General features: G+C 50.9%; 1 protein-coding gene across 1 annotated transcript; it reads right to left on the bottom strand.

The window, feature by feature from the left end:
- Positions 1 to 13,090: 13,090 nt before the first annotated feature.
- On the bottom strand, positions 13,091 to 25,791 carry NT5C1A (5'-nucleotidase, cytosolic IA). Its single transcript, XM_006219431.4, has 6 exons — positions 25,666 to 25,791; positions 18,799 to 18,966; positions 18,210 to 18,339; positions 16,555 to 16,677; positions 15,028 to 15,212; positions 13,091 to 13,456 (listed from the first exon to the last, which is right to left on the bottom strand). Exons 1-6 carry the CDS (start codon positions 25,789 to 25,791, stop codon positions 13,091 to 13,093), a joined length of 1,098 nt encoding a protein of 365 aa, XP_006219493.1.
- Between the last annotated feature and the right edge of the window lie 259 nt (positions 25,792 to 26,050).

The raw sequence follows: 26,050 nt of genomic DNA, 5'->3' as shown, positions 1-26,050 counted from the left end.
CTGTCTTGATGCCCATACGCTCCCCAAGCCGCTGTGCCGACTGCCCAAAGCTCCGCAGAGGCTGCCTGGGGCCAGGATGGCCAGCTGGGTGATCAGAGCCTTCCCAGCTTTCCCAGGCCCCGGGGGGGGGGGGTGCCTGCAACAGAGGAAGCCGCAGGCCCGGCCGCATTCCAGAGTCCAGCGCCCAGAGGCTCCCGAGGAGTCGCAGCCCTCAGGCAGCGCCAGCAGCATCTGTGCCGGTTCCCACACTCTGGCCTTTCTGGGATCTCCACAGAGTTCTCTTCCATGTGTACATGATGTCAGCAGGACAGGGACACTGGGACTGGAGGTGGGGAGGGACTGAGGACACCAAGCTCCCTGAAGTCAGGTGGCCGTGACGGGGTGGGAGTGGGGAGACTGATCTTTGGTATTGCCAACCCCATAAGGACTGGGAGACTTGGCCTCTGGCTCCCAAGCCTGACTGGGCCCTGACACTGCCCAGTGCGTTCCTGTCAGAGCCCCTCAACATCTCTGGGGCCACAGTGTCCTCATCTGTACAATGGAGGTAAGACAAGCGTCTACCTTCTAAGTATAATATACAAGTGGTAGAATCCCAGCCTTGCTGGAGGCCCTTCATGGTCTGGACACAACTCACTCTCTCATCCCTTCCCTGACTTCCACTCCAGTCCTGCCATTTCTCATATGTTCTAGAACAGATAACTTAGGTTTATGCTTCTGAGTCTTTGTCTTCTGTTCATCTTAAAAGCCTTTTCCTTTTATATCTGGAAAGCTCATACTCAGCCTTCAAAGCCCAGCATAAAAGTCCCTCTCCAGGAATCTTGTCCAGTCTCCCTTGGGTGCTGGTGCTGCCTCCATGTACTTCCGTGGTGCCCTGCATGGCAGCTAGACCTCTCCACACCACTACTGTCTGCTTACCTTCCGATTGTGGCTCCTCGGGGAGCTGTCCTTCCTGGGGTGGAAAGCCACCCGCAGGAATCCAGGCATAGCACCCCAAAACCTGTGGTATCAGAGCACAATCAGGACATGGCTCTAGGCCTGGCCCCTGCCCTGGTACTACCAGGTAGAGCTTCCCGCCTGTACCCTCTAGGCTGGTCTTCACAGGCAGAAGTAGCTTAGTCCCACCAGAAAACAGCCACTGTCCCCCTTCCCCAACCCAGGCCAGCCAAGCTGAAGTCCCACTATACAGATGGGGAAACCTGAAGCCCAGAGAAGCAAAGCTAGCAGTAGAGACTGGATTAGACACCAGGGCTCCTACCCCAGCCCAAAGCCCTGAGGCGTTTTTTCCTACGCCAGCATCCCTCCTGGGTGGTGGCTGGGAAGTGATGATAGGGTTGAGGCAGGGCACGGGTCAGGCGGGAGCCCCAGACTGGGAAAGCAGCTGTTCCTCACCTCTGGCTGTGGCAGGAATTGGATTCCACCATATTCCCTGGTGGTGAAGGGAAACCACACTTCTATTCTACCACTTAGTTAATGATGGAGAATTTTAAGACCATAGGACTTAAAGCTATCCTGAGGGGCAGATGGGTGGTGGCGCAGGGCCTGTGGTCCACAGAGGGTGTGTCATTCAGGCCTTCGAGGAGACAGATGCTAGGATAAGTCAGAAATGCAAGAGATTTACTGAGGAAACCACTCATAAGGATGAAGGGAGGAGGCAGGAAGAGCCTTCTGACCATGATGGAGGTCTGACATCCGCGAAGGGAGGGTTGGGTAGGAAGAGCCTCAGACGGCGATGCAGTTCTGAGAAAGTCTTGTTCAGGCCCAGGGTAAAGGCTGTCCTTTAGAGGAGCCCCACGTAGGGCAGAAAGAGTCTGGCTCTAGTATCCCCACCATGCCCAGTCAGTGACGGGGAGCAGCCCGGGAACGCGTACTATCTGCAGGCCCGCAGGTGCAGCAGCTGAAGGGGCCAATACACTCCTTGCAGCCAGTCCTCTGTCTCTCTGTCTCTCTCTGTTTTAATGGAGGGACTGTGGATTGAACCAAGGACCATGTGCATGCTAAGCATGCACTTTACCACTGAGCTATTTCCCTCCCTGCTGCAACCAGTTGCCTTGAAGGCAGATACGAGTGATATATCCTCCCAGCAGCTACAGAGGGTTGGTTCATGCTTTGCAGGTCACCCAGCCCGGCGAGCAGGTGACAGGTTCACATGCCCAGCTGTAGCTGCACCATCCCAACATTGGGGCGAGCTTTAAACCCTTTGGATCTTCACAGGGCTTCTAAGGAGGACTTTGCGAGATGAATGAAAGCATGAAGATTCAGATGAAGTTGGGTGAAATTGCAGCATTTCAGAGGGAACGGCACTGAATTTGGAGCAACTGCCTGGCATTCCATTTCCTTTTTGCATTTACTGGTGTGTGCCCTTGGACACGCTGCTCCCTGTCTTTAAGACTTTGTTTTCATTTTTTCAAGACGTGGATGAAAACATCTCACCCATGCCTCTTCTGCCCAGATCCAAAAACAATGGGCCAAGGGGAACCAGTAGTTTTATCTCTGGAAAGACGGTTCTGCTTCTTATGAAGTACCCATTAAAGGCCACTCCTCAAGCTTTTCCCTTGGAGTAACCCAAACGGCAGAAAATTATTTGTACCACCCCTGCGGTTCAGGGGGGCGTACCTTAAACTAGCAATGTCAGTTCATAGTTTCTTATGTGTGTTTAATCTTAAAATATACACGAGAGAGTCAGTACCGTAGCACGTAAGATACACAGTCTGGAGCCAGACAACTTGAGTTTATAATTCTATTTTTTAAAATTATTTTCTAATGGAGGTAGTGGGGACTGAACCCAGGACCTCACACTTCATGTGCTCTATCACTGAGCTATCACGTTCCCCCAGACATAGTGAGTTTAAATCAAGCTCTGTGACTTACCGTGGACCCCATGTGAGTTAGCTTACCTCTCTGGTCCTCAGTTTCCTCATCTGTAAAATGAGGATAACAATGGTAGGTGCTTCCTAGAGTGATTGGGAGGATGGAATGAATTGATTTGGATTATGTGTTTAGAACAGTCTATTCTCTTCACTGTTATGATGTGAATTTGTAATTTTATTTCTTGAGTTACCTGATTTTAAAAATACAAATTTTTAAAAATGATTTGTGGGCAAGTAAAACTGGCCAACAATAAGCAAAAGCAAAAAAAAAAAAAGACAAAGAAAGAAAAAGCATAGCTCTCAGGTCCTGGAAGAGCTTTGCAAGTGAAAAAGGGAGGGCACAGAGGAGGAGAAAGTCCCCACCTCTGTCCTGTTGCTCCTTTTTTTTCTGCTCTAAGTCACAGTCACATCCCCACTCTGTTACAGGGTTTTTGCTCTCAAATTCAGTCCAAGATTTGGTCATGTCAGAAAATACAATATTCAGTTATGGCACCAGAGGGTTCAGTCCGTTCATCCAAGGTCCGGACAGGAAAGGGTGTCGGGCCACCACCCCTGCTCTTTCCTTCACCTTAGACATGGTCCACTGGCTACAAACCAGTGTAAGCAGCCCTGGTACCGCTGGCCTTACAGACATAATAAAAACTTCACAGTGAGACCATGACATCTCAGAACACAAAGTTTCCATGACGTTCCCAAGTAGGTGACCCCAGGCCCCCAGAAGAATCTGCTGGATGGGAGGTATAAGGAAGGGAGCAGGCGAGGAGTCACATTTCTCCTTATCCCTGGTGACTGGGTGGAAAGTGGGGGCCTTTGGGTTGCAGAATCATGGAGGTAGTCTTTTTTTTTTTTAGTTTTCTTTTTATTATTATTATTGTTGTTGTTGTTGTTGTTATTTGCATTTGGGTCTAGAGACAAAGGATTGATTAAAATAAACCCCCAGTGATACCAGGCTGATGGGGGTATAGTAATATGTGGGAGCCAACCTCCAAGATGGGCTTCGGTTATCTCCACTTCCTGGCGTTTCACAGCCTTGGGTAGTCCCCTCTCACACCGTATCAGGTTGGTCTTTGTGATCAATAAAATATGGCAGAAGCGAGAATATGTCACTTCCGAGGCTAGATCAGAAAAGACAGTTTTTTAAAGCAAGTCTGTCTTGCTCTCTCTTGGATTACTCTGGGGGAAGCTCAGGCTACCCTGTGACAAGGAACTGAAGCTACCTGCCAATAGCCATGTGAATGTGCCTTCTTGGAAGCAGATCCTCCAGCCCCAGTCCAATCTTCAGATGACTGCAGCCCCAGATGGCAGCTTGATGACAACCTCATGAGACACTCTGAGCCAGAACCACCTGGCTAAGCTGCTCCTGGATTCTTGCCCCACAGAGGCTGTGAGATAATAAATGTTTGTTGCTTTAAGCAGCTAAGTGTTGGGGTAATTTGTTACATAGCAATAGATAACTAATACATCATAAGACTTCCATGCCTCTGGTTTCCTTTTTAGGAGATGTATTCAAAATACTTCACAATCAGTTCAGAAATGACATTGGCTGCTAACAGCTGGCCCCATCCTATTAGTCCCGAATTCAATCATTCAATTACAGGAATGATTGACAGCCACTGAGGCTGGGGGACACCGAAATAAAGCTGGAGATACTCCATTGGGCTGTGGGAGAAAGAATCGTAGACCTAAATATTGTTCAAGGGAGGATGTGATCGGTCTCTCATGATATATGGCTTTGAGGGGGCCTAGCTGAGGAAGTTGTGTTTGAGATGCCTGGAGGGGACCTCAGCAGACAGAGGTGAAGGGGACCTCAGGAGGAATGAAGGTGGTGGACAGAATAGAACAGAGGTATTGGCCCTGGGCTGGGTGGGCTGTGGAATGGGGCTGAGGTGCAGAAGGAAGGATGATGTGAGGGCTGAGGCTGGAGTCTGAGGTACCCGCTTCCTCCTCCACCTCCCCTGATTTCTTAGCTCCTCTTTTTCCTCCCACTCTATTCTCCCCCCCAACCCCCAACCAGATAGTTCCAGATGGGGACATTGAGTCCACACCAAGAGCTCTGATGAAGAATCTTGTCTTCTGATGGGCTCAGGCTACTGCCCATAAAAGAATCTCTGAAGGTGGTCTTCCTGTGGGTGGGGAGGGTCTACAGAGAGACACTGGCACCCATGGATGGAACTGATCCCAGGTCTGCTCACTCCATGTGTCCCCACTGGCATTTCTTGAAGGGACCCTAATACAGTTTGTGAATACAATTGTGAAGGGGAAGAACAAGGCCACATTAGCTTATTTTAAAGGGCTTCTATTTATTCAAATGGCTTTTAAGAAGTGAAAGGCCACTATAACCTTGGGTACAGAACAAGCATGAGCAGTCAGAGGGATCCACACGGACAAGCTCGTAGCACCCTTTATCAAGTGACTGGGTGAGGGATGCAGAGCCAGACAGAGCCGGGGCCCGCGGAGGGCTGTTGGCGGACCATGGAGGGGCCAAGCTGGGGAAAGCATGAGCAGCCTCATCCTCAGAGAAGGGAAGTCCCACAGACAAAGAAGCACAGGCTCCAACCATTTAAGGAGGCACTTAGCGGTTTACCATGGAAAGCAGAGAAGTTAGGTTATAAGGAAGACCAGGGCAGCCCATGTTTGCAAAAGACAGAAGTAGAGCTATCATAAAGCAGATGGTCTAAAACAGGGCTTCTGACAGACAGATACAAGCACACTATGTATAGAAGCTTCATTTAAAAATCTTATTCTAAATTGTGGGTACCAAGATGCTCTTATGTAGAAACTAGAAATTTATGATATGTATGCTGTTAAGTTAATAAAGAAATTTGTGTGTACATAGTTTAAAACACAGCACGGACAGGTGCTGAGAATGAAAACAACCTTGGTGAGTTGTACAAATGACAGATAATGCATTGCATCTGGAAAGTGTATCCAGTCTCTATTTTTAAAATCAGTAGTACTGTTGCCGAGTAATACTAGGTTTGTATGGAGGAAAATGAATACTTTTGAAACATTAGGGCTTCAAAGTCCAGTTTTTCTGTAAGTATGTAAAGTCAGTATATAGATACATCTTTTTTCTTGAAATTTTAATTGAATTTGTAATTAAAAATAGGTTACCTTTTCATTAAAATTTAAAGGTGTTGCAAAACAAAATTTTTAAATTAAAAAAATTAAACATACAAGAGACAAATTAGGTTATCTCTAAAGTCTCTTGAAGACCTAAAATTCTCTGAGTCTAAGTTTAACTTCCTTACACTTTCAGTTACTCAGTTCTAAAACACCCAATTCACTGGGCCTGGGCTGGAGGGTGCAAACTGGAAACTCCAAGGCCAGATTTAGCCTGCAGAATATGTTTTCCTTGGCCTGCACAGTGTTTTCTAATTCAAAATAGCTGCCAACATTTGAAAGTCAAAATTTCTAGCTTCTCTTGAAAAATGGTGTGGAATATCCAGAGAGAGCAGCCCACACTCCCACACGGCAGCAACCGTGTCAGACGACAGCATATGTGTTCACCGTTTCACACACACCTTGCCTTATCCTCTTTGCTCACTGAAGGTTCCTGCCTGATCTTTAGAGGTGTGGGGATTTGTGACCCAGGCCTCCAGTCTATGGTGACCTCTTGATTTTCTACCTGGTGCAGCTACAAGCCTAGTCTTGAGGGCTTTGCCCTAATTCTGGCCCATGAAGGTGTATTCACCTGCTCGCCTGGAGTGTGGGAGTCAGTGACCCCATCTGTAGAGTTTTGGTTTGTTTCACAGTAACTGAAAATTCACCAGCCATATTTCACTTTCATAACTTGAGTCCCAAAGTGTTGGGGATGTCCTATCAGGAAGATACTTCCTGATCAAGGCCAAGGGCCAGACTAGAACGTCCAAGCAAAGGAAGTACTCCCCGTCTAGGCTGGCCTGGGCCAGGAGGAAAGGGAAGAAAGCAGCTTCCCTAGCCATGGCCATGAGATGATCAGGGCAGCTGCATACAGTTGGCAGGTTTTACACGTGTTTAAGAGGTACCACTCATGATATGAATGGCTCCACCTGCATTTATGCAGTGCACAATCTGCCCAACTGTACGTGTTGGCCTTGCGACTGTCAAGGAGAAGGAAGAAACAAATGGAGATGGTGAGGCAAGTGCAGCCAAAAGGGGTAACCCCAATTCTACCACTTTGTCCCCAAGGCCGCAGAGATAAGGAGTGGAAGGCAGAGGTTTAGGAGTCAAGACCTTGTTTGGCCAGAGGCTAGAAGCTGGAGAGATAGATAAGGGGCCTGGCCTCAGAGGCCCACATGCTGCACATGTGCAAATGCCCATGAGATGATGGGAAGGGCCAGAACTAGTCCCTGGAAGCAGGGCTGGCAGCCAGTATGTGGGGCCCAGAACCTATAGTTAACAGAGATAACCATCCTGTACACACACACACACACACACACACAGAGTCATCAGCAGAGTTATCTGCCCCATTACACACACCCACATAAACATACATGCAGTTTTTATTCTGTTGCACACTCATACGTGTGTGTCCATACATGCAGTCACAGTGGTTGTTGGTAACAGCAATCAGCTCGTCACCCAGGTCTGCTGAGCAAACATTTTTGGAGCACCTGAAGTCCCTTTTGGCTAAGCTACCTGCAAGAGTCCAGGACAGCACCAAGGAACGTGGAAGGAGAGAAAAGTAACCAGTGAATAAAACCATGAACTATCACCAGCAACTGAGTGTTGGCCTGCAGTGCCACCTAGTGGTGGAAAGGGTATTTGTACTTTGAAGACCAGGTGAAACCTTGGACACTGCTTCTCAGGCACCCCTTCTAAGGAAGCTGCCAGCATAGAATGCCATTCTCTCTCCTCTTTGTGTTCTGCTTGAGTGGGGTGAGACCCTGGCATCCTCAGAGTTGCATCAGAGCATCAGAGAATGAACATTCAGAGCCTTGCATGCCCCTTGGAAAGCAATATCCAACTCCAATAGGGATGGCAAAATAGGTGTTCCATCTTTCATGCCAACTCCAAGCCACCAGCAGTGCTGCCTGAAATGCTGGGTTGAGAAGAATTCTGAAGCCAAATCTAGGCTTAGCCTAGAAGAGTGTCACAGTGGGACAGTGCCAGCAATCATGCTGTAGGTAGGACTACTGCCACAGTTGCCAGTCCCTAAACCTGCAGATTTCTCCTGACCCACAATTCCATCATGAGGGTATGTGTGTTTGTTGCTCACACCTTCATACCACAAGAAAACTGCCATTCCAACTTGCACCAGAGTTTCACCTCTGACTTGATCAATAACTTCTGGGCCAGCTAAAATCCTCGCTGGGACCACCTTCGTGAAGAGTATGTTCTTGCTTCCACAGAGTATATGGATGACTTGTTAGATCTGAGTACTTAAGTCACTTCAGTTCATCCAAAACTAATATTCAGCTAAGGTCCGTCCATCTAAGGGCACTTATCAGTTTCCAAGAGGCCCCATGAGGGCAACGACGAGCTGACAAAAACAGAGCCATGCTGAGCAGATGCTGGACAGCCAGCTGGGCTCAGCCCTAGCCAGGGGTCCTGCTCCTGGCCCCTCACCCAGAAGCTTGGGAGAGCACACCCCAGTCAAACGTGTGCATCAACATTTCATATTACAACCGGCCATGAGTCACTCAAAGATAGTCAAAACTTGAAATCTTCAGTCCTCAGATGCCAAGGGTCTGCTGTGTTTAGCATCAAGGTTCTCAGTTAGTGCCTGCAACCCCTGAAGATGCCTGCCAGTGGGCACGAAGCACCCTCCTGCTGCCTGCTCTGCACCCCAGCCAGCCTCTACCTCCAAATGCGTGGATGAACATAGGCTGGTCTGTTCCACTGAGGAGCAGGCCAGGGATGTATGCCTTAACCCAGGGGTTGGCAAACTCTTTCCACAAAGAGCCAGAGAAATATTTTCAGCTCCTTGGCCTCTGTTGAAACAATTCAACTCTGTTGCTGTAGATCAAAAGTCAAAGACATACGTAAGCAAATGGGTATGGCTGTATTCCAATAAGTTACTTTACAGAGCAGGTGGTGGACTAGACTGGGCTTAAGGAACCGTAGTTTGCCAAATCCAGTGTTAGCCCAATACAAACTGGGTTCCACAGAACTTGAGGTTGTCAAGAGGTGCTTCGGCTATGCAAATGTTTGGCCCTAATTTAAATTCCTCTTAGCAATTTAGGAAGCTATAGTAAAGATGTACCCACTCAAGTCTATCACAGCATTTTAACATGCAGGGGGTCAACATGTTAACAGACTGTCAGGTGAATGCCTTTGCTCTGAAGCTTCTCTTGCTGTTTTCTACGCACGTGTATGGGTCATACGGCAAAACAGTTACGAGCCTGAGTCCCAGAGTCAGACAGACATGAGCTTGAGTCTTCCCGCTGCCACTTACTAGTTGTATGAATTTGGACAACTAACTTCACCTTTAGACCAAAGTGAGTGGACACTGACCATCATGCTGGCACAACCTCCCAGAGGCCCTTTTTGCTGGATCGTGGGAAGATGGAGCGACCAGGGGGCAGCTGAGACCGTGGCAGGGGTGGGGAGAGGGGATCTCAGGGGCTCAGGCCAGCGCTGTTGACAACCATATGGCAGCATTTCAGTATTTTAATCACCAGTTCGGCTGGACTGGTGCACGCCAGTTGAATATCATGAACGCTGGATTCATCTTGGATTTAAACTTCTTGTTGGCTTTGACTTCTGGTGTTTTCCGCTGCATCCCCCTCATTCTGATTGGGATCTCAGGAAGGGGGGGGCTGTTTCGTAGGGACCTTAGCAGTCCCAGCGCCTAGTAACCGGGCTTCTGTTTTCCTAAGTGGCAGTTTCCATTGGGCCTGGGACTTTGTTGGCAAGCATCTCCTGGGACGTGTTTGTTCTGCAGGGCTCGTTGTGCTGCGATGCTTCTGGTTCAGCGTGTCAGGAGCCGGGCCTCTGCCCTGGCGCTGCAGGCCACGGTTGGGTCTGTGGCTTAAGTGCTCACTTGGCTTTATAATTTGCCTGGTGATACTATAAACAACACTCTTGTCCCCAGGATGTCTCCTGACCACTTCAAACAATCCGAAGGTGTGTCTGGCAGTTGCCTAAGCCTGCCCCCAGGACTTCTGGACTTTTATTCCAGCCACTGAGAGCTGTCTTCCAGGCCTGAAATGCTCTTTTATGGTTTCAATAATAGAATTTGGACCATAGAGTCTCTCCTTGCCCAGGGCTGTCCAGGTCTATTAATGATGTTCCAGTGAAATCCACGACTTGTATCTTGCTGCTTCTCACATCATATTTTCCTGCTTCCTGAGAGACCCGGAAGAATCAGCAGTGTTTATCGCCAGGCCCTGGGGGCAGGACCTCTTGGTCTCAGAATCCCTGGGGTTCATCTTAACGAGGTGACATCTGGTGCTGCCCTACCAGGGCTCCTGTCCATGCCAGTCATGCAGCCTGATGCCATGCAGTGAGCCTTGGCTGTGCCTAGTCTTGCAGGCATCTTATGGCTACCAGCTGGCTCTGTGAGCCCTGGAGGCTCAGCCCAGGGGTGATTCTGACCCCAGGGGGAGGGGAGGCAGAAGGCCTTTGTGTGGCTCAGCCAAAATCAAGGGTGACTGGGATTAAGTTCCCTCTCTCACTTCCTCTTTGTTTCCTCCAGGATTTTCTTAGGAAATTCAGTATATCTGGCTGGGCTGGGAGCTTTGGTTCTGCCCTGAGGCCTCCTTTCTTGCCAGAAGGCTCCTGGCTGTGGATGGGAATGACCTTGTGCAAAGATGTCCTCATCACATGCCCTCCCCTGATAACAGCAGTGCCGCCTCTGCCCAGCCACCCACGCAGTCTTGCTTTCCTCCTCTGGACCTGCCCCTTGGCGGCTCCAGCACTGACAGGGAAAGCCCAGCCCAGACTCTTCTGACCCAAACTGTTGTTCATTTCCAGAACCATCTCAGTCTTCTCACTTTGTTTTTCCTTCTGGATTATCTTTCTGACACTATTACCCGGCATTACACTGCCCAGAACCTTTGCCCAATCAAACCTTGGGCTGAGTCCTCACAAGGACAAAGGTCAGACCCCAGGTGGCCTGTCACCCCCTTTCCTGACCCAACAAGCGTTCCAGCTCTCCTGCACACACCTCCAGGCTCCTGCCCCCTCTGATGATACTGCAAAGTAAATTTCATATTTTATGATGAGACAAGAAAAATTTAAACATAAAAATGTTTTCTCTGCCTTTTGGCCTCCTCTTCCCCAACACTGTGCCTTACGTGTCTGCATTATGCATTTTTGACCAAACCTCCCCACCAGCAGGAATGCCTGCTCAGCCATAAAGAGCAACATTCTCCCAGCATGAACAGGACAACTCCTTAAAAGATAACATTCCTTCTTGATCTTGTAAGGGGTCACATGACACGCCAGGATGATGCTTAGAGTTGGATTATGTAAACTGTCAATAATACATCATTGGATGTACAGCCCTGTCTCTCAAAAAACTTTTAAAACTGTGCCTTGATTTCTAACCGGCAGGACAGTTCTCAGAGCTTTCTGAGATGCTTCCCAGGTTATCATCTTCAAATTTGGCTCAAATAAGATTTTTCCATTTCTTTCTTAGACCGACTGATTAATTTTTCATTGACAATACCTTTGGCTTTCTTCATAAAGTGCTTGCTTACAGGTAGGATTCCACACACACACACACACACACACACACACCCCGCCTCAGGGAGCAGGGCGATCAGTCCCCATCACTGCGTCTGCTCACCCCTCTGGGTCTTCCTGAGGGACCAGCCATTGGAGCTCCCACCCTCCTCCGGAGAGAGCCAGGCTGGTCAGCAAAGGAGGAGGCTGACTCACCAAGCAGTGAGAGTGCTCCCTTGGAAGTGGTGACAAAGAGGCTGCAGGGGCTCCTGCAAGGACGGAGAGTTAGTTCATTAGTGCACCGCAGGGGGAGGTCACCTCATCCTGGAGTCCCCTGCGCAGCCTCCTAGTGACGGAGAGCTCATTACCTCCGCTCACAGTCCTGTAGCTGGAGAATCTTGCTAGTGCACCTTTCAGCTCCTTCCTCTCTATCTGGTCACTGCCCCAGACCAGACCTCCGCACACGTCCTGCATCACTCCATGCAGGCCTTCCCTCCGGCTCAGCCTGGGCCATATCCCACCTCAGCCACTGAACTGTCTTCCCTGCATTTGAGCTCACGACAGTAAACACCAATTCTCCACCTCTCCCCCTCTAGCAGGGGCTGCCTGGCAGCCCAGCAGGATGCAATAATTGAGGGAGTGAGGGTTGAGGTGAGGGGTTTGGCAGGCAGGAACAACTGAACTTTGGCTAAAAAGCAAAAATTACAGGAAGTGCTGCGCAGGCCCACTACAGCTCCTTCCCAGGGAGAGCCTGCAGTGCCCCCTGCTGGCCGGAAGAGAGTTTGCGGGCAGGTTAAAGTCACTCCTTCGCTCCGTTCACTAACCCTGCACCAGAAATCTGATCTTGATGACTCAGATTAGGGGATCGCAGGAAGCGGATAGGTCATCTTGTCCAGGGGTCTCCAAATGCGTAAAATTATAGGTACGGCTGCTGTGGATGATTGTGCATCTTGCCCATTTGACAAAGGCCTCTGGGCTGAGGAGCCAGTGGGGGCTGAAATCCTGCCTACATCCTGCTAAGCAAGCTGTGTACCCCAGCGTGGTCTGGGTCAGCCCAGACAAAGGCCTGTCTTTTCATGATTCATTCTAGAGACAGCATACTTCTGGAATTTGTGTAAAAGGTGTCACATCTCCCAGTAGCAGCCCTGGCACAGAATGCTTCCTTCAAAGAGTGTGACCTTATAAAACCAAGCTTCTTTAGCTAAAGAAGAGTTGAAAACCTACCTAAAAGATGGAGAAACTGAGGCCCATGAAGGGAAGTCATGCAGTCAATGCCAGGACGGAGCTTAGAAGCTAGATCCCTTATCTCTCAAAGCAGTGTTCTTGCATCACACTGAGCTAGTTTGAGCCCAAGCCTGTTTTGAAGCATCTTGGCTGCTCTGCCCCTCCCACTCTCAGTCTCATCAGCCCCATCAGCTTCCCCCTGCAACCCAGCCACTCTGCTGTCTATTTCCCTCGCCAGGAGCATGGCACAGTGTTTGCCCAAAAGGAGGGCCGGTGAGAATGCTGGCCCTGTCTGCATACTTTCCTACAAGTACCTCAATCCCAGGGATGAGGGCAGACATGCAGGAGGGCAGGGTGGTGACATGGAAGACAGGGAGCAACGTGGGCCAGTGAAGCTGGTGGCCCAGTTACTGGGCAGATGGGGCTTGCTTTGGAGGTGCAGTCCGCCGGGGTGTCTGTGCCACGCCGTAAGGCACATGGGCGGCCACTGTGCCCATCTCCTGAGCCCCAGCCACATGGAACATCTGGTCATCAAAGAAGATGTGTGGGCGGATCTTCTCCAGGAGGGGGCCCTTGGGTGCTCCCGCCAGGAACAGGGCCTCATCCGTCTCCAGGCCCCAGCTGCGCAGGGTCTTGAGAGCCCGGGCCCCAGAACTGGCTGCACTGCGAGCCGTCACCAAGTAGGTGCGGATGGGACACTCCAGCCGCAGGCCTTTGGAGTAGAACTTCTTCTGCAGCCTACCCAGTGCTTCCAGAAAACCCTTTAAGGGGCCCTACGGGAAGGCAAAGGAACACCATGAACTCACCATTCTCCCAAACATGTCCCCCCTCTCCAGCTGGGCTCCTCCCCAAAGTGCTAGTGTCTTGCTGTGTAGGATGAGGGAACTTCTCCGGATCCCTTCACCTCTCAGGTCTGCTATGCCTATTTGGGCCCCATTGTGCATCCATGAGAATGTAGGCACTTGGGACGGTCTGGGTGTCATACAGCTGTGACTGGGTATGCCTGTGTCAGAATAACCATACCAGGGCCACTGTTACTACAGCAGCCCACCAGGACAGGTCCATGGGTGACTGCCCTGCAGCTCTGTAACTGTGGCCTTTGTGTTCGTCAGCAGGGAGGATATTAAAAATATTTAGTGACTCTGGCTTGGGCGCCCTTCCATCAGAATGGACTCCAGCTGCAAACAACTGGGACAGATAGACCAATGTGTCACTGCCGAGTATCGAGCTTGCCCTGGGGGCACACAGGTGGCTCAGGGTGTCGTGCTCCAGCTCTGCAGGGCCAGGGAAAGGATTTACTTTCTATGGTGCCCGGAACAATGAAGCGTCATGAGGTCATGTGACTAAAGAACCAGGTGATGAGGAAGAACACAGTAATGGCAGCTGGAAATCAGGAAGTGTGGGCTTCTAATCTTGGAGACCCCTCACTTGCTGGGTGACCTGGAGCCAGCAACAATCCCCTGGGGCTCTGCCTACCACTTGGTGGAAAAACTGTTTTGCTCTGGGTTCCCAAGGATTTCGGAGGGAGCCAATGAGAGAAGTGAAATGAATACTGAGGGGTCACACGTGAAGCCAGCTGAGTTCTGGCAGAGAGGGGCTCTGGGTTACTGAGCACCGAGATTTTTGTTAAAAGCACAGATAGGGCTCCCAGGAGGGCTGGAGAATCCCAGCAGGTCCCACCTCAGGGAATTTCCACCAGGCTAGGATGTATTCTGCTCTCAGGGAGACTCCGAGCAGTTTGAGGGGGAGCGAGGGTCCCTGCGCCTCCGGCCAAAGGATGGATGGCAGGAAGTGGGAAGTGCTGGTGTTGCCCAAAACAGAGGGCTCTCCCGGCCCCCACACCAGCTGGTCTCCCTGCCCCGATAAGGTGTGCCAGCTCAGCCCTTCCTTTTCTCCAGTGAGGGAAACACGGGCTTCTTGAGAGGGTGGGAACGCTCTCAGAGTGGTGGGGGAAATCCCAGAGAGTGGGCAGGGTTCCAGAGAGGATGGCAGCTTCAGAAAGAGAGGGTGAGGCCTTCAGAAAGGGATGGGGACTTTAGAGAAGTGATGGAGACCTCAGAAAGAGGGTGGAGGCTTTGAGAGAGGATGCGAGCTTAGAGAGAGGATGGGGGCTTCACAGAGGAGGCAGGTAGGACTGCAGTGAGGGGGATGGGGGCTCAAAGTCAGGGTAGAAGCTCACTGAGGGGTCAGGTGAGAGGGAGGAGGGCTGGAGGTCTAAGGAGGGGACCTGGCTGGATTCTGGGTCCAATTTGGGGTTTGGTTCTGGACTGCAGGTTCCAGCCAAGGGCAGGTTCTGAGGAGAAATCTTGCTCCACCCAAGGGGTCCCGGAAGTGTGTGTAGCACCTGGGCCAAAGGTTTGTTCTCGTGGGCTTTCTCATGCTCAAAGAACCTGTCCAGCCCATGGGCCTTCACGATGCGCTCCGACTCATCCGAGAAGAGCACAGCATCTCCGTCGAAGGCCACGCGCAGCTGACTCTGGGATACAGCCACGTCCCTGCTGGGGCTGAAGATGGTGGCGGCTGCAATCCCTGGGCAGAGAGAGGCAAGCATTGTCTGCCTCCATATAGGTAATGGGGTCCCCAGACATGCGCCTCAGCTGCCTGCGGGCCAAGAGAGGGCTATCTCAGGCTGTCCTTGCCCCACCTACCTCACCCAGGACTCAGGGCCAGGCTAATGAGGGCTAATATTCAGAATATTTCAAAATTGACCAACAAGAATGGGCAGTGGCTTTTGCTTTGAGTAAGGCTCTGAGGGCCCAGGCCTATGCCAGGGTTTCCTGTTTAGTTGCTGCTTTGAGGGAAGATCTGGGAGGGGAGGGAATCCCAGGGAACAGAGGGGCACTCAAAGCACTCAGGGCAGGAGCTATTTAACAATCAGTACGGAGGAATTTCAATAGCTTAATATCTAGGGAGGTTATGCTGTTATGGACCAGTTGAATGTCAGTCCCAGCTGGAAGGAAGGGTCCCCATGGCCACTGCTGTCCTTCCAGGAGTTCCTCACGGGCCCTCAATGTAGATCTACAGAGGAGCCAGGAAAGAGCCCCAACCTTGGCTGGTCCTCAGTTAATCTCTTGCTGTTGATTCTGGCAAGTCACTCACTTTCTCTGCACCAAGATAAAATGAACGGTGGCCAGCCTCACAGAAACCTCGCTAGCCTAAGGGTGCTATAATTAGGCCCAAGCCCTAGGCATCAGGCTAGGCACCTCCTCAGCTCTGAACCAAGCGAATATAAACCAGAACCACCTGACCCTGGGCTGGACCTCCCTCCTGACCATCCCCTGCTCCCTAGCCTGAGCTTAAACTATAGACATATAGAGGCACACATGCAGGCCAGTGCCAAGGCCCTGACCAGAGGGCATATCTGTCTAGGGAAATGGCTTCTGGTTCCTGGTTAGAGAAAACCTCTTGGAGCTGGGAGGATATAGCTCAGTGGTAGAGTGCATGCTTAGGATGCACGAGTACTCTCTAGTACTTCCATTAAAATACATAAATAGATAAATACATCCTAATTACCTCCCGCTCCAAAAAAAAAAAAAAAAAAGAAGAAGAATAAGAAGGAGAGCCCCTTGGAGCCCCAAGCAGCTCAGGGAAATAAGGCATCAGCGGGGAGAAAGGCCAGGCTTCTAGTCAGAAGACCTCATGAAAGAGGAAGAGAAAAGTGAATATATTGTTGGTTGATAAAGAAACCTGCCAGTAGCATTCATCTTGGGGTTCTCAGAATTTATAGGGCAGGTTGCAGGAATTAAGGAAGGTACCCCCCTTCCAGTTACTATGGCAACCCCTAGCACCTGCTCAGAGATTTAGGACCAGGCCTCCCATCTCTGGAATCCCTTTGCCAGACTCCCCACTCTCCTTCCCCAGTTTGACTCACCTTCATCAATGGCTTCCTGCACTTTTTCTGCATCAGCCGACAAGTAGAGGTTGGTGTGGTAGGCCTTGAGGTAGCAGATGGGGCTGTTCCCGCCTGTCATGCAGAACCTCTCAATGAACAGATCTGGGGAGGAGGTAGAGAGTACCCAGGTGATGCCTGGGTCAACCCACAGCACCTCAGAGTGGTTTCTCCGTGTCCGATGGACGCCATCTTGGTTCTGAGTGTTGGTGGGGCAGCAGAGTGATTCTCTGAGTGGTTTTAGGCCAGCATTCTCCCTCTCTGAGCCCCTCCATCCCTTATACTCTGGAGGGACTGCCTGGCTCCCAGTAATATCCCCTTGTCAGGGAATCACAGTACTACAAAAGTGAGTCCCCAGTCATGACTTGTGGTCCCTCCTGGCCATGGCTAATTGGACAGGGGCAGGCACCTGACCCAAGCTGGACCAACCGGATTCTCTCCCAGCCTGGACTGATAGTCACCTCGTATCCATGTCTGTGCAGGCTGTAAAATGTAGTTTGTTGGTAAATGGCTGCTTCTCTGAGCCCACTGAGTCACCCTATTTCTACCCCAGCTCTTCACTCAGGAGGATCCACAATAGAAGGGCACAGCGGGAGCCCGTCAGGACCCTGCCCCAGGACCATAGGTGGTGCCTGTCCTGATTCCTCGGCACCTATGTCACAAGGGGGTTAAATATTTTGAATATCATCCCTGTTGCCAGCAATTAGGATTAAAACATGCCAACTGGCAAACCAAATCTTACAACCCATAAAAAAGATCATACACCATAGTCAGGTTGGATTCATCCCAGGGTCACAAGGATGGTTCATACACAACTTAATCAATGTGATACACCACATCAACAAAAGCAAAGACAAAAACCGCATGATCATCCCAATAGATGCAGAAAAAACATCTGATAAAATTCAACATCCATTGATGATAAAGACTCTCACCAAAGTGTGTGTAGAGGGAATATAGCTCAACATAATAAAAGCTATTTATGACAAACCCACAGCCAACATAATACTCAACAGTGAAAAGCTGAGAGCCTTCCTGCTAAGGTCTGGGACAAGACAAGGATGCCCACTCTCACCACTTCTATTCAACCTAGTATTGGAAGTCCTAACCACAGCAATCAGACAAGAAAAAGAGATAGAAGGTATTCAGATTGGAAGGGAAGAGGTAAAATTGTCATCATATGCAGATGACATATTACCCTATACAGAAAACCCTAAAGATTCCACACAAAAGCTATTAGAACTGATGAATGAATTCAGGGTACAAGATTAACACACAAAAATCTGTTGCATTTCTTTACACTAACAATGAAATATCCGAAAGAAAGTTAAAAATATCAGTTCTTGCACTAGCTTGCAAGAGCCAGATGTTAAACTTCCAGGGACTTTTGGAGCCAGTTAGTGTTCAATTGTGGGTAGCTTGACATCAGCTATGGTTGGAATATTTACACCCTGAAGATAGCAGTGCTACAATCAGGGCTCTTTGGTTTGTTTGTTTGTTTGTTTTTCTTGAAAGAGCCAGTTTACTAGCATCTGGCTGGGCTTGAGGTTCGTGGGTATACCTGCATCCTGCAGAGGTGAGGACCCCGCTCGGGGAGTCCGGCAGGGGCCATGCCATGGCCAGACCCGCATGCTCACCGTAGTGGTTGATGCTGTTGATGAGACGGACCCCCACTTGAGCGTGGTTGTTGGTCACAAGGACGATGTCAAAGACATCCTCACTCTCGGGGTACAGCTCCCGCAGCCGCTTGTTCACAGCCTCCAGAGCCTGGATGGAAGAGTGGACCCTCCAGCTCAGACCCCCAGGGACTGATGCCTGGAGTTGGGATCCAGGGTTGGGGAGGAAGGGTAAGCTGGGATCCAACAGCGGGGACAAGAGGGGAGGTCAGGGGCCAGGCTCGGGGTAAGATCAGTGGACACGAACTATCTCCTAATCTCTGCCGTCGTGTGAGTTAATTATTGCCCAGGGCTGCGGCACTAAATGAGTGAGTGGGAGCCAAAATCCAGCCCATGTTCCATATACCAAGCTGGTCCCCTGGCGTGGGGCTGCATCAATCCAGAGGGTGGGGTGACCCTGTCTTCCCACGATGGCTGCCCCCTCACCAAGCTGTGCTCCTGGGGCATCTACTCAGAGGGGACCCCCTGTCCTTACTCAAACACCCGTGGGGGCGCTTTAATCTAATGCCCACGAAGGCGCTGTGTGGCCAGTGGTGGAACGGCGCCTCACCTTCACGAAGGGGAAGGCCGGCCCGGGGCTGAAGGGCTCGTTCTCATGTTCCAGCTGGTAGCGCACATACTCCTCCACGCCCTGCTCCGTGTAGATCCGCTGCTCCTCGTCCATGCGGAACAAGGCTCGGGAGGACACGGCAATGGTGACCGCATTCTGAGGCTTGGGCTGCAGGGGTGCAGGGGAAAGGGCCATCCCTCAGGAGGCAGGTCTCATGTGCCAGTCTCTCTGGGGACTGGGGACAGGGAGAAGACCCAGATCCAGCCTCTGGCCTAAGGAGCTCCACCTTGGGCAGAGACAGACCTAGATCAGGACCCTTTGTGGAGGCCCCAGCTGGGAAATGAGGAAGATGATGGCTCCCTACTGAGGAGGACAATCTGACAGGAGGCACATGCCCCTGGGGCGTTTGCAATCTCCTGGGCCGTCTGGACATAACAGGAAAATGAACATAGTGTATACACCCAAAGTATGACTGATGCTCAAGATGGTTTCCATTATAAAATGAGAGCTACACGTCCTGAGGAAGAAATGTTCCTAGAAACATGACCATTATGTAAGAACATCTGTCTCCAGCACCGATCTTTCTCCTGAGCTCCGGACTCATATATCTAACTGCCCCAGTTGACTAACAGAAACTCAAACTCATCATGCCCAAGGCTGAAGTCCCAGCATTCTCTCCACCCCCAAACCTGCTTCCCTCCCCACTTCCTTATGCTCACCATCCACTCATCACCTAGGCCAGAGGCCCAGAATTCAACCTCAAGTCTTCCTTCCTCCTCAACTCCCTTCCCCCATCATTCAATCACCAAAACCTATCAACTCCATTAGAATGCATCCACTTCTTTCTGTCTTCCCTACCATGGTCCAGTCCATCACCATCTCTCATCCCCACCAATCTGGGGTCTCTATAGTTGTCAGGGGATTTTTCTCAAGCTCAGATCTGATCATGCCCCTTCTTACCCTCTTTCAATGGTGCCCACTCTTCTCACACTTTGGTCGGCAGCCTTGAGTATGAAACAGGAAGCCCTTTATAACAGACCCCTACCTCTCTCTCCACTCTCCCCTTCCTATTAACCCACTTTGCTCTATCTGAACTTTCTCACGTCTAAGCACACCCTCCCCTCCTTCTCTGAGCTTCTACACATGACGTTTCCTCTACGTGATCTGCTCTTTCCCTGACTCTCCATCCACCTAACTTCTAGCCAACCTTCAGGTCTCAAACTAATGCCATCCCTAGGAAGCCTTCTCTTACCTGTAGTCATGGGCTTGCTACCTTTCCTTTGGATTTCTTTTTTAGTAAAATTTAACACTAAATTATAATGGTTTACTTAACTACTTGTATTTCCAGACAGAGTTCTGGAGGCAGGGGCCAGGCTTAAGCTCTCAGGGAGCAGGCACCAGGACGATCCTGTTCATTTATTGTATCTCTAGTGCTCAGAACTCTGTCTAGTACATAGTAAGTGCTCAGTAAATAGTTAATGTCTCTGAACATTTTAAATAATGTATTTTAATGAGAAACAGTATTTGCCATAACAAATTTAACATGAACTAGAAACTCCACTGCAGTGCCCTCAACTGTTCAATTGCTTGATATATACAGTACGTGCTCAGAGAATATTGTTTTCATTGATGCAAATTTGACAAACATTCATTGGTTCTTTGTGCTCAGCACCTGGGCTCTGCCTGGGAATGGTCCTGGTAGAGACTTGGCTCTTGACCTCAGAGTCACAGGCTGATAGAGGAGAAAGATGGGTAAGCAGAGAGGCAAAGGGGACTGAAATGAGTGCTAGAACACAAGTGAAAGCAAAGTCTCAATGTCCAGGGCTCAGAGGAAGTTGTCATGGGAGAGGGAGGCATTTCAGCAGAGCCTTGAAGGAGCAGCAGGATGAAGGAAGGCATGAGGGGGTGTGCACATGCACTGGGCCTTCACAAAGGTGAGCAGAGCTTTGGGGATATAAGTACAGTTGAGTTTGGAAGAGTAGGCAGGTGCTAGATTGTAGAAGGCCTTTCAGGGCCCCAGGGGGCACTCAGAACTCCTTCAGCACCTCCAGTGGAATGAGGAGAGGGGAACGCCAACACTGGCAGCAGCTGGACTCTTCATAATCCCTGGGGAAGACCAGAATGCGGGTCCCCAAGGGCCTCACAGACACTCGGAGTCCCACCACATGTCTGTGACTTGAGCAGCCCTGGGACCACGGTTCCCACTTTACAGATGAGGAAATGGGCTCAAGTTGGGGGCAGGACTCAAAAATGGACCTCACATTCAGGCCTGCTCCTGAGAGACCTGCGGACCATACACTCAACCCCATTGCCTCTCTAGAGTCAAGCCTGGGTCCTGATCAGTTGACAACATTGAGTGATTATTACGTGACAGGCACTATGCTGGGGACATGGCAGGAAACCATACAGGTGTGATCCCTGCCCCTATGGGGCTTGTGATGTACCCCCAAGGCAGAGATTTGTGCATCCTTTTGAAGATCACAGTCCAACAGACCTTTCTGTGATAACAGAAATGCCTGGTGCTCTCCGTCTCTCCATGTGGCTGCATGTGACTAGGGAGCTACTTAAATGTGACCCAGTGAGACAAAGGAACTGAATTTTTAATTGTATTTAATTTTAATCAATTTAAATTTTAGTATCTATGAATGGCTAGTGGCTAATGAAACTTTAGAATTTCAAAGTAAGAATGGAAGACCAAAGAGTCCCCAAGTTCATGAGGCAGACCTCAGTTCGCATTTGACGTTTACTCCAATCAAGATGGTGTGTAGGGCCAGCAGGGTGAGGATAAGGCATTGGCAGAACAGGTGTCTGTCCTCTGGGGCTCAGCCCAAGTGCCTCTCCCAGCTGCCAAGCACCCCCATGTGTCTGTGTATCCTTGGGCTGGGTACCATCCAACCCCCTCAGCCACTGTGAGGAGGAAGAAAGCAAGGGAAAGTTAAAGAAAAGGGGTGTAGAGGGATGGCCAGGGATGCTAAGGGTATGGTTGGAGGAGTGGGCAGACCCACTCTTATAAACCCAGGAAGCCTGTTGGCCTTCAGAGCAGGAGCTGAGCTTGCCTCGCTCCCCTGGGTTATTGCCCCAGGGACAGGCCCATCACCTCTTCAAGGACAGAGAGCCAACTACCCTCCCAACCCCTTCAGGCAGGTTCCCAAGCCGGCCGCTCCAGCCCAGGCAGCCAGCCAAGGTCTCGCTTCTCACTTTCTGTCCCACAGTCCCTGCCACACTGCCTCGTTCTGGGCCTTCTCTGGCTGACCTGCCCAGACCCCATCCCATCCCACCTCTGGCCATTGTGAGAAAACTATCCCAGCTGCCTTGGTCCCAGGAGTCTCCACTTTCCTGTTTACAGATGGGGAAATAGGCCCAGAGAGGGGCTGAGTATTACTCTAGGTCATACAGGAAAGTCAAGGCAAAGCCAGGATAGGATCTCAAGTCTCCGGCCTCTAGTCTGGTCTCTGTCTACACAGTAGAACCCCCACCACCACCATATACCCCTCCAATCACTCCCAGAAGACCTCAACCCCTGCTACTTCAGGTAGTGCCCTGGGACACTCCCCCTACACATGGCCCTTCCTTTCCAGATTTGGGAAAAATGGTGAGGGGCACCATGTCCTCAGACTGAGGTTCTAAGGGCAGGGCTCACATTTCCCCCAAGAATGGAGGTCCTCAGGAAGGACCCTGCTTCCCCGCTCAGCCTGCTCTGACACTGTACGAGTGAAGAGGAGTCTAAGGGCATGGAGGGAGTCAGCTGCTGTGGGAAATACGGATCCCAGCTGGGAGAGAGGAGAGGCCTGTCCTGGCTCCAGGCAGAGGCGAAGAACAGGCGAAAGGGGCTGGTCAGAACTGGGGAGAAGCCAGGCACTTAGAGACCCCCTTGGACCTCACTGCAGATGGGGCCACCAGTTCCTCAGAAATCAGAAAGAAGCCCAGATGCCAGACTGAGTCTTTGGTCAGAAAGCCACTTACCCCGGACCAGGGACTCAGCCTGGGAACACTGGGCTCCAGGGAGCCAGGGTCCTGCCAGCTCTCTCTGCTTCCACTTGGCTGGGTTGGGGGGCCCAGGTATTATTCTGGTTTAGGGGACAGGGGTGGAAGGATAATGGAGGGCAGTCTAGCCCCACCCAGCCTGCCTGGGGAGCTCTCATTTAGGCTGACATGATTCTAGTATTGGGCCCAAGATAGGAGCATAGCCAAAAGCTATTATTTCTAGAAGGACTTAAAGGGAGAAGGGCTGCTGGAGGAGAGAGGAACCAGACAGGTCTAGACTGAAAAAGTCACCTGACCTCTTGAGGTGAGGGCCTCTTATAGGCCTTCAGAGGCTAAATATTTCACTCAGGCTCCTGGGGATGAGAATAACCCTAGGCCAGGCCCTAATGGGGCCCAGGAGGCCCAAAGACCCTGAAATAGCCTGTGGGGGGAGGGGTTACTGCAGGAAGGAGTAGGGGCTGGGCAGCCGCCAGTCTCCTTGCCTTCCAGAGAACAGCCAGGGTCAGGGGCGGACCGAGCGGTCATAACTGATGATTGGGCCCGAGCCCCCAGGTTCCTTGGTGCTTGGGGAGGAAACAGATTCCTGTGCTCCACTCACCACCCTCGTCCCCATCATCCAAACCCTCCTTTCCATCCCCCAGGTGGTGACATTAGCCCAGCTTCCTTCTCAGGCAGGGACCAGCCTCTTCATTGATCTGCCTGCTGCCAGATGCGCCCTCTCCAACCCATTCATCCACCACACACCCTTGGTAAAATGGACCAAGTTAATCCTTTGCTGAAAAATCTTACAATAGCTCCATAATAGTTTTCATATATTTTTTAAAGTAGGTTGACATTTTATGCAAATGAACTGAGGGGAACCCCAATATGTAAACCATATAGTACTATATTTTACTGGTATAAATTTACTTTACAAATTCAAATGTATTACATGTTTACAATATGTTTATTGTAATGTCAACCAAAGAAAACAACACAGTTGTTTGGGTGATAACAAATTTGAAACTAGGGGTTTAGGAGGCCAGGGCAGATTTAAGCTTCATCGTCTAGTCAATTTGTTTCTGCGTTTGTTGGTTTTTGCATAGCATCGAGAACACCCTGATTCACACCAATAAGTGGTTGCAAATGGTAAGAGGTTTTTTGTTTTGTTCTATTTTAAACTACAAGTTTCAGGAGACACAGCAACAATTTTCGGCAATCTCAAGATACTACTCTTCTATTAAAATAAATCACAGGAAAAGCTTTATACTGAGGTTTGCTAATAAAATAAAAAATCAACTTGTAGCATTAGTTAATATGTTAGAAGTCTCCAAGGTGCTAAAATGTCCAATAACACCTTTGAGTGAGTTGAGTTTTATTACATATTTTTACTTGTTAAAACATAGTTTGAGGGGGGAAGATATAGCTCAGTGGTAGAGCACATGCTTAGTATGCGTGAGATCCTGGATTCAATTCCCAGTACCTCTATAAAAAAAAAAGTTAAATGAATAACCTAATTACCTCCCCCCCCAAGAAAACCCCCCACTAAATAAATAAATAATTTTTTAAAATAGTTTGGGGAAGAAAGAAAATGAATTGACTTCACATGTGTGCAGACCCCCTGAAACATGGGGCTTCATGGAGCCTAGTTTTAAGACCTGTGACCCTACTGAATAAGGTCCAGACTCCTTACCGTGGCACTCAAGGCCTTCTGTGGGTCACCGGCATTCTCTCCAGCCCTTCTCCTAAAGATCCTGCATTCTCTCACTCAGTTTCAAAGACATCATCGTGCCTTTTACCCATCCTGTTTCCCTCTCTGCCTTGGAAAGCCTGCCTATTCAGGCTTTAAGGTCAGCTCAAACACCACCTTTAAAAGCCTTCCTTAGTTGACAGCCACTCCCTCCCTTAAGCTCCCACTAGCACTCTCTTTCACCTGAGCACTCTCCACGTCCAGGGTCTCTGTGAGCTCCTGAGGCAGGGACTCAGCCTAATTCATCTCTCAATCCCCAGTGCTAAGCAGGCCTGCAGATGTTGCAGGGAATGACTGTTGACAAGGTGGGCCTCATGGGAAGGGTCTTTGACAGAAGCAGCAGGATGCTTTAAGGTCAATGGAGGATGCTCAGAGCCAGCTTCTATCCTCCGTCCCTATCCCAGGCTCTGAGATCTGGGAAGCTGGAGTGAGCAAGGCCCAGGGACCAACCAGGGCATCATGAACTTGTCCAATGGGGACAGGAGATTTCTGCTCTGTGTGAGTACCGGAGGACTGAGACGACCACGCGGGTGGCGGAAACGTTGATGTCAGCGAGCCTACGAGGGGAGCAGAGCCCGGAGCTGGAGCATATAGTCCAGCGTTGGGAACCCAGAACCAGGGACGCAGAGCCCTGAGCGCAGATCCCAGTGCAGTTGTTTTTTGCTTTTGTTTTTGTTTTTTCCTTAAGATATGGGGAGGGTAGGACTCCGAGTCCCCAAACGCAGATGCTCGGGTCCGAAGCCTGGTGCCCGGATGGCAGACATCGGAGCGCACAGCAAGGAGCCGGGTCTTCAGAGTCGGGTTACCTGAGCCCAGGGCGCTCCCGCAGGCGCAGCGGACCGGCTTTGCCAACAAGTGCTGTCCGTGCGCTCCAGGCTGCCCGAGCGGGGAGGGGCTGGGCCGCGGCCCGGAGCTGGGCCCTGATGACAGTGTGGGGGAGGGGGATCTGGCGTGGAACCCGAACCCCGGGGGAAAAAACACCCGAGCGGAGCTCCCAGAATAAACCCAAGCCAGCGCCAACGGCCTGGTGTATTCTTGTGCTGCAGAGGTGCCCTTCTCGGAGGGGCACCACGGGTCCCTCTCCAGAGGGCTGACGACCCCTCTCCCGGTGATCATCCCACCAGCCTTCCCCCATACCCATGCTCTGCCTTTACCGATTTGGGTTTCTTCTTGGGCGCGAGGTTGTCGTAGAAAGTCTTGGCTTCCTCCCAGCGCGGGGCCGCGGTGCTCTCTGCGCCCGGCCCGGCCTCTCGGGTCTCCCGGGGCTCCTCGGGTTCCATGCTCCGGCTCTGACTCGGCCGGGCCGGAGCAGGAGTCGGCGGACGGCGGAGCAGCGGGGCTGGTCTGCGGGAGGGAGGCGCGTCCCGGCAGTGAGAAGGGGGCGGGCAGCGGCGGGGAGAGTGCGCGTGCGGGCCGGCCGGAGGGCGGGGTGGGGGGGCGCTGGGGTGCTCAACTCGCCGTGTCGTTCGCCGGTGTGTTGCTGCTGTTGCCGGTGGGTGTGTATTTCGGAACAGCTGAGCTCCGACCCGCCCACGCTCG

This window comes from Vicugna pacos, chromosome 13, assembly GCF_048564905.1.
Source record: "Vicugna pacos chromosome 13, VicPac4, whole genome shotgun sequence".
NCBI classification, from domain to species: Eukaryota; Metazoa; Chordata; class Mammalia; order Artiodactyla; family Camelidae; genus Vicugna; species Vicugna pacos.
Note: the sequence above shows the minus strand (reverse complement) of the source record. Positions and strands in the feature narration are given on the sequence as shown.

Excerpts from the sequence above, each read along its gene's own strand:
- NT5C1A (XM_006219431.4), bottom strand. The coding sequence starts at position 25,791 with ATGGAACCCGAGGAGCCCCGGGAGACCCGAGAGGCCGGGCCGGGCGCA. Across the intron at positions 18,340-18,798 it reads CGGCCTTCCCCTTCGTGAAG|GCTCTGGAGGCTGTGAACAA; the intron begins GTGAGGCGCCGT and ends TCTTCCATCCAG. Across the intron at positions 15,213-16,554 it reads GCAGGAAGCCATTGATGAAG|GGATTGCAGCCGCCACCATC; the intron begins GTGAGTCAAACT and ends CTCTCTGCCCAG.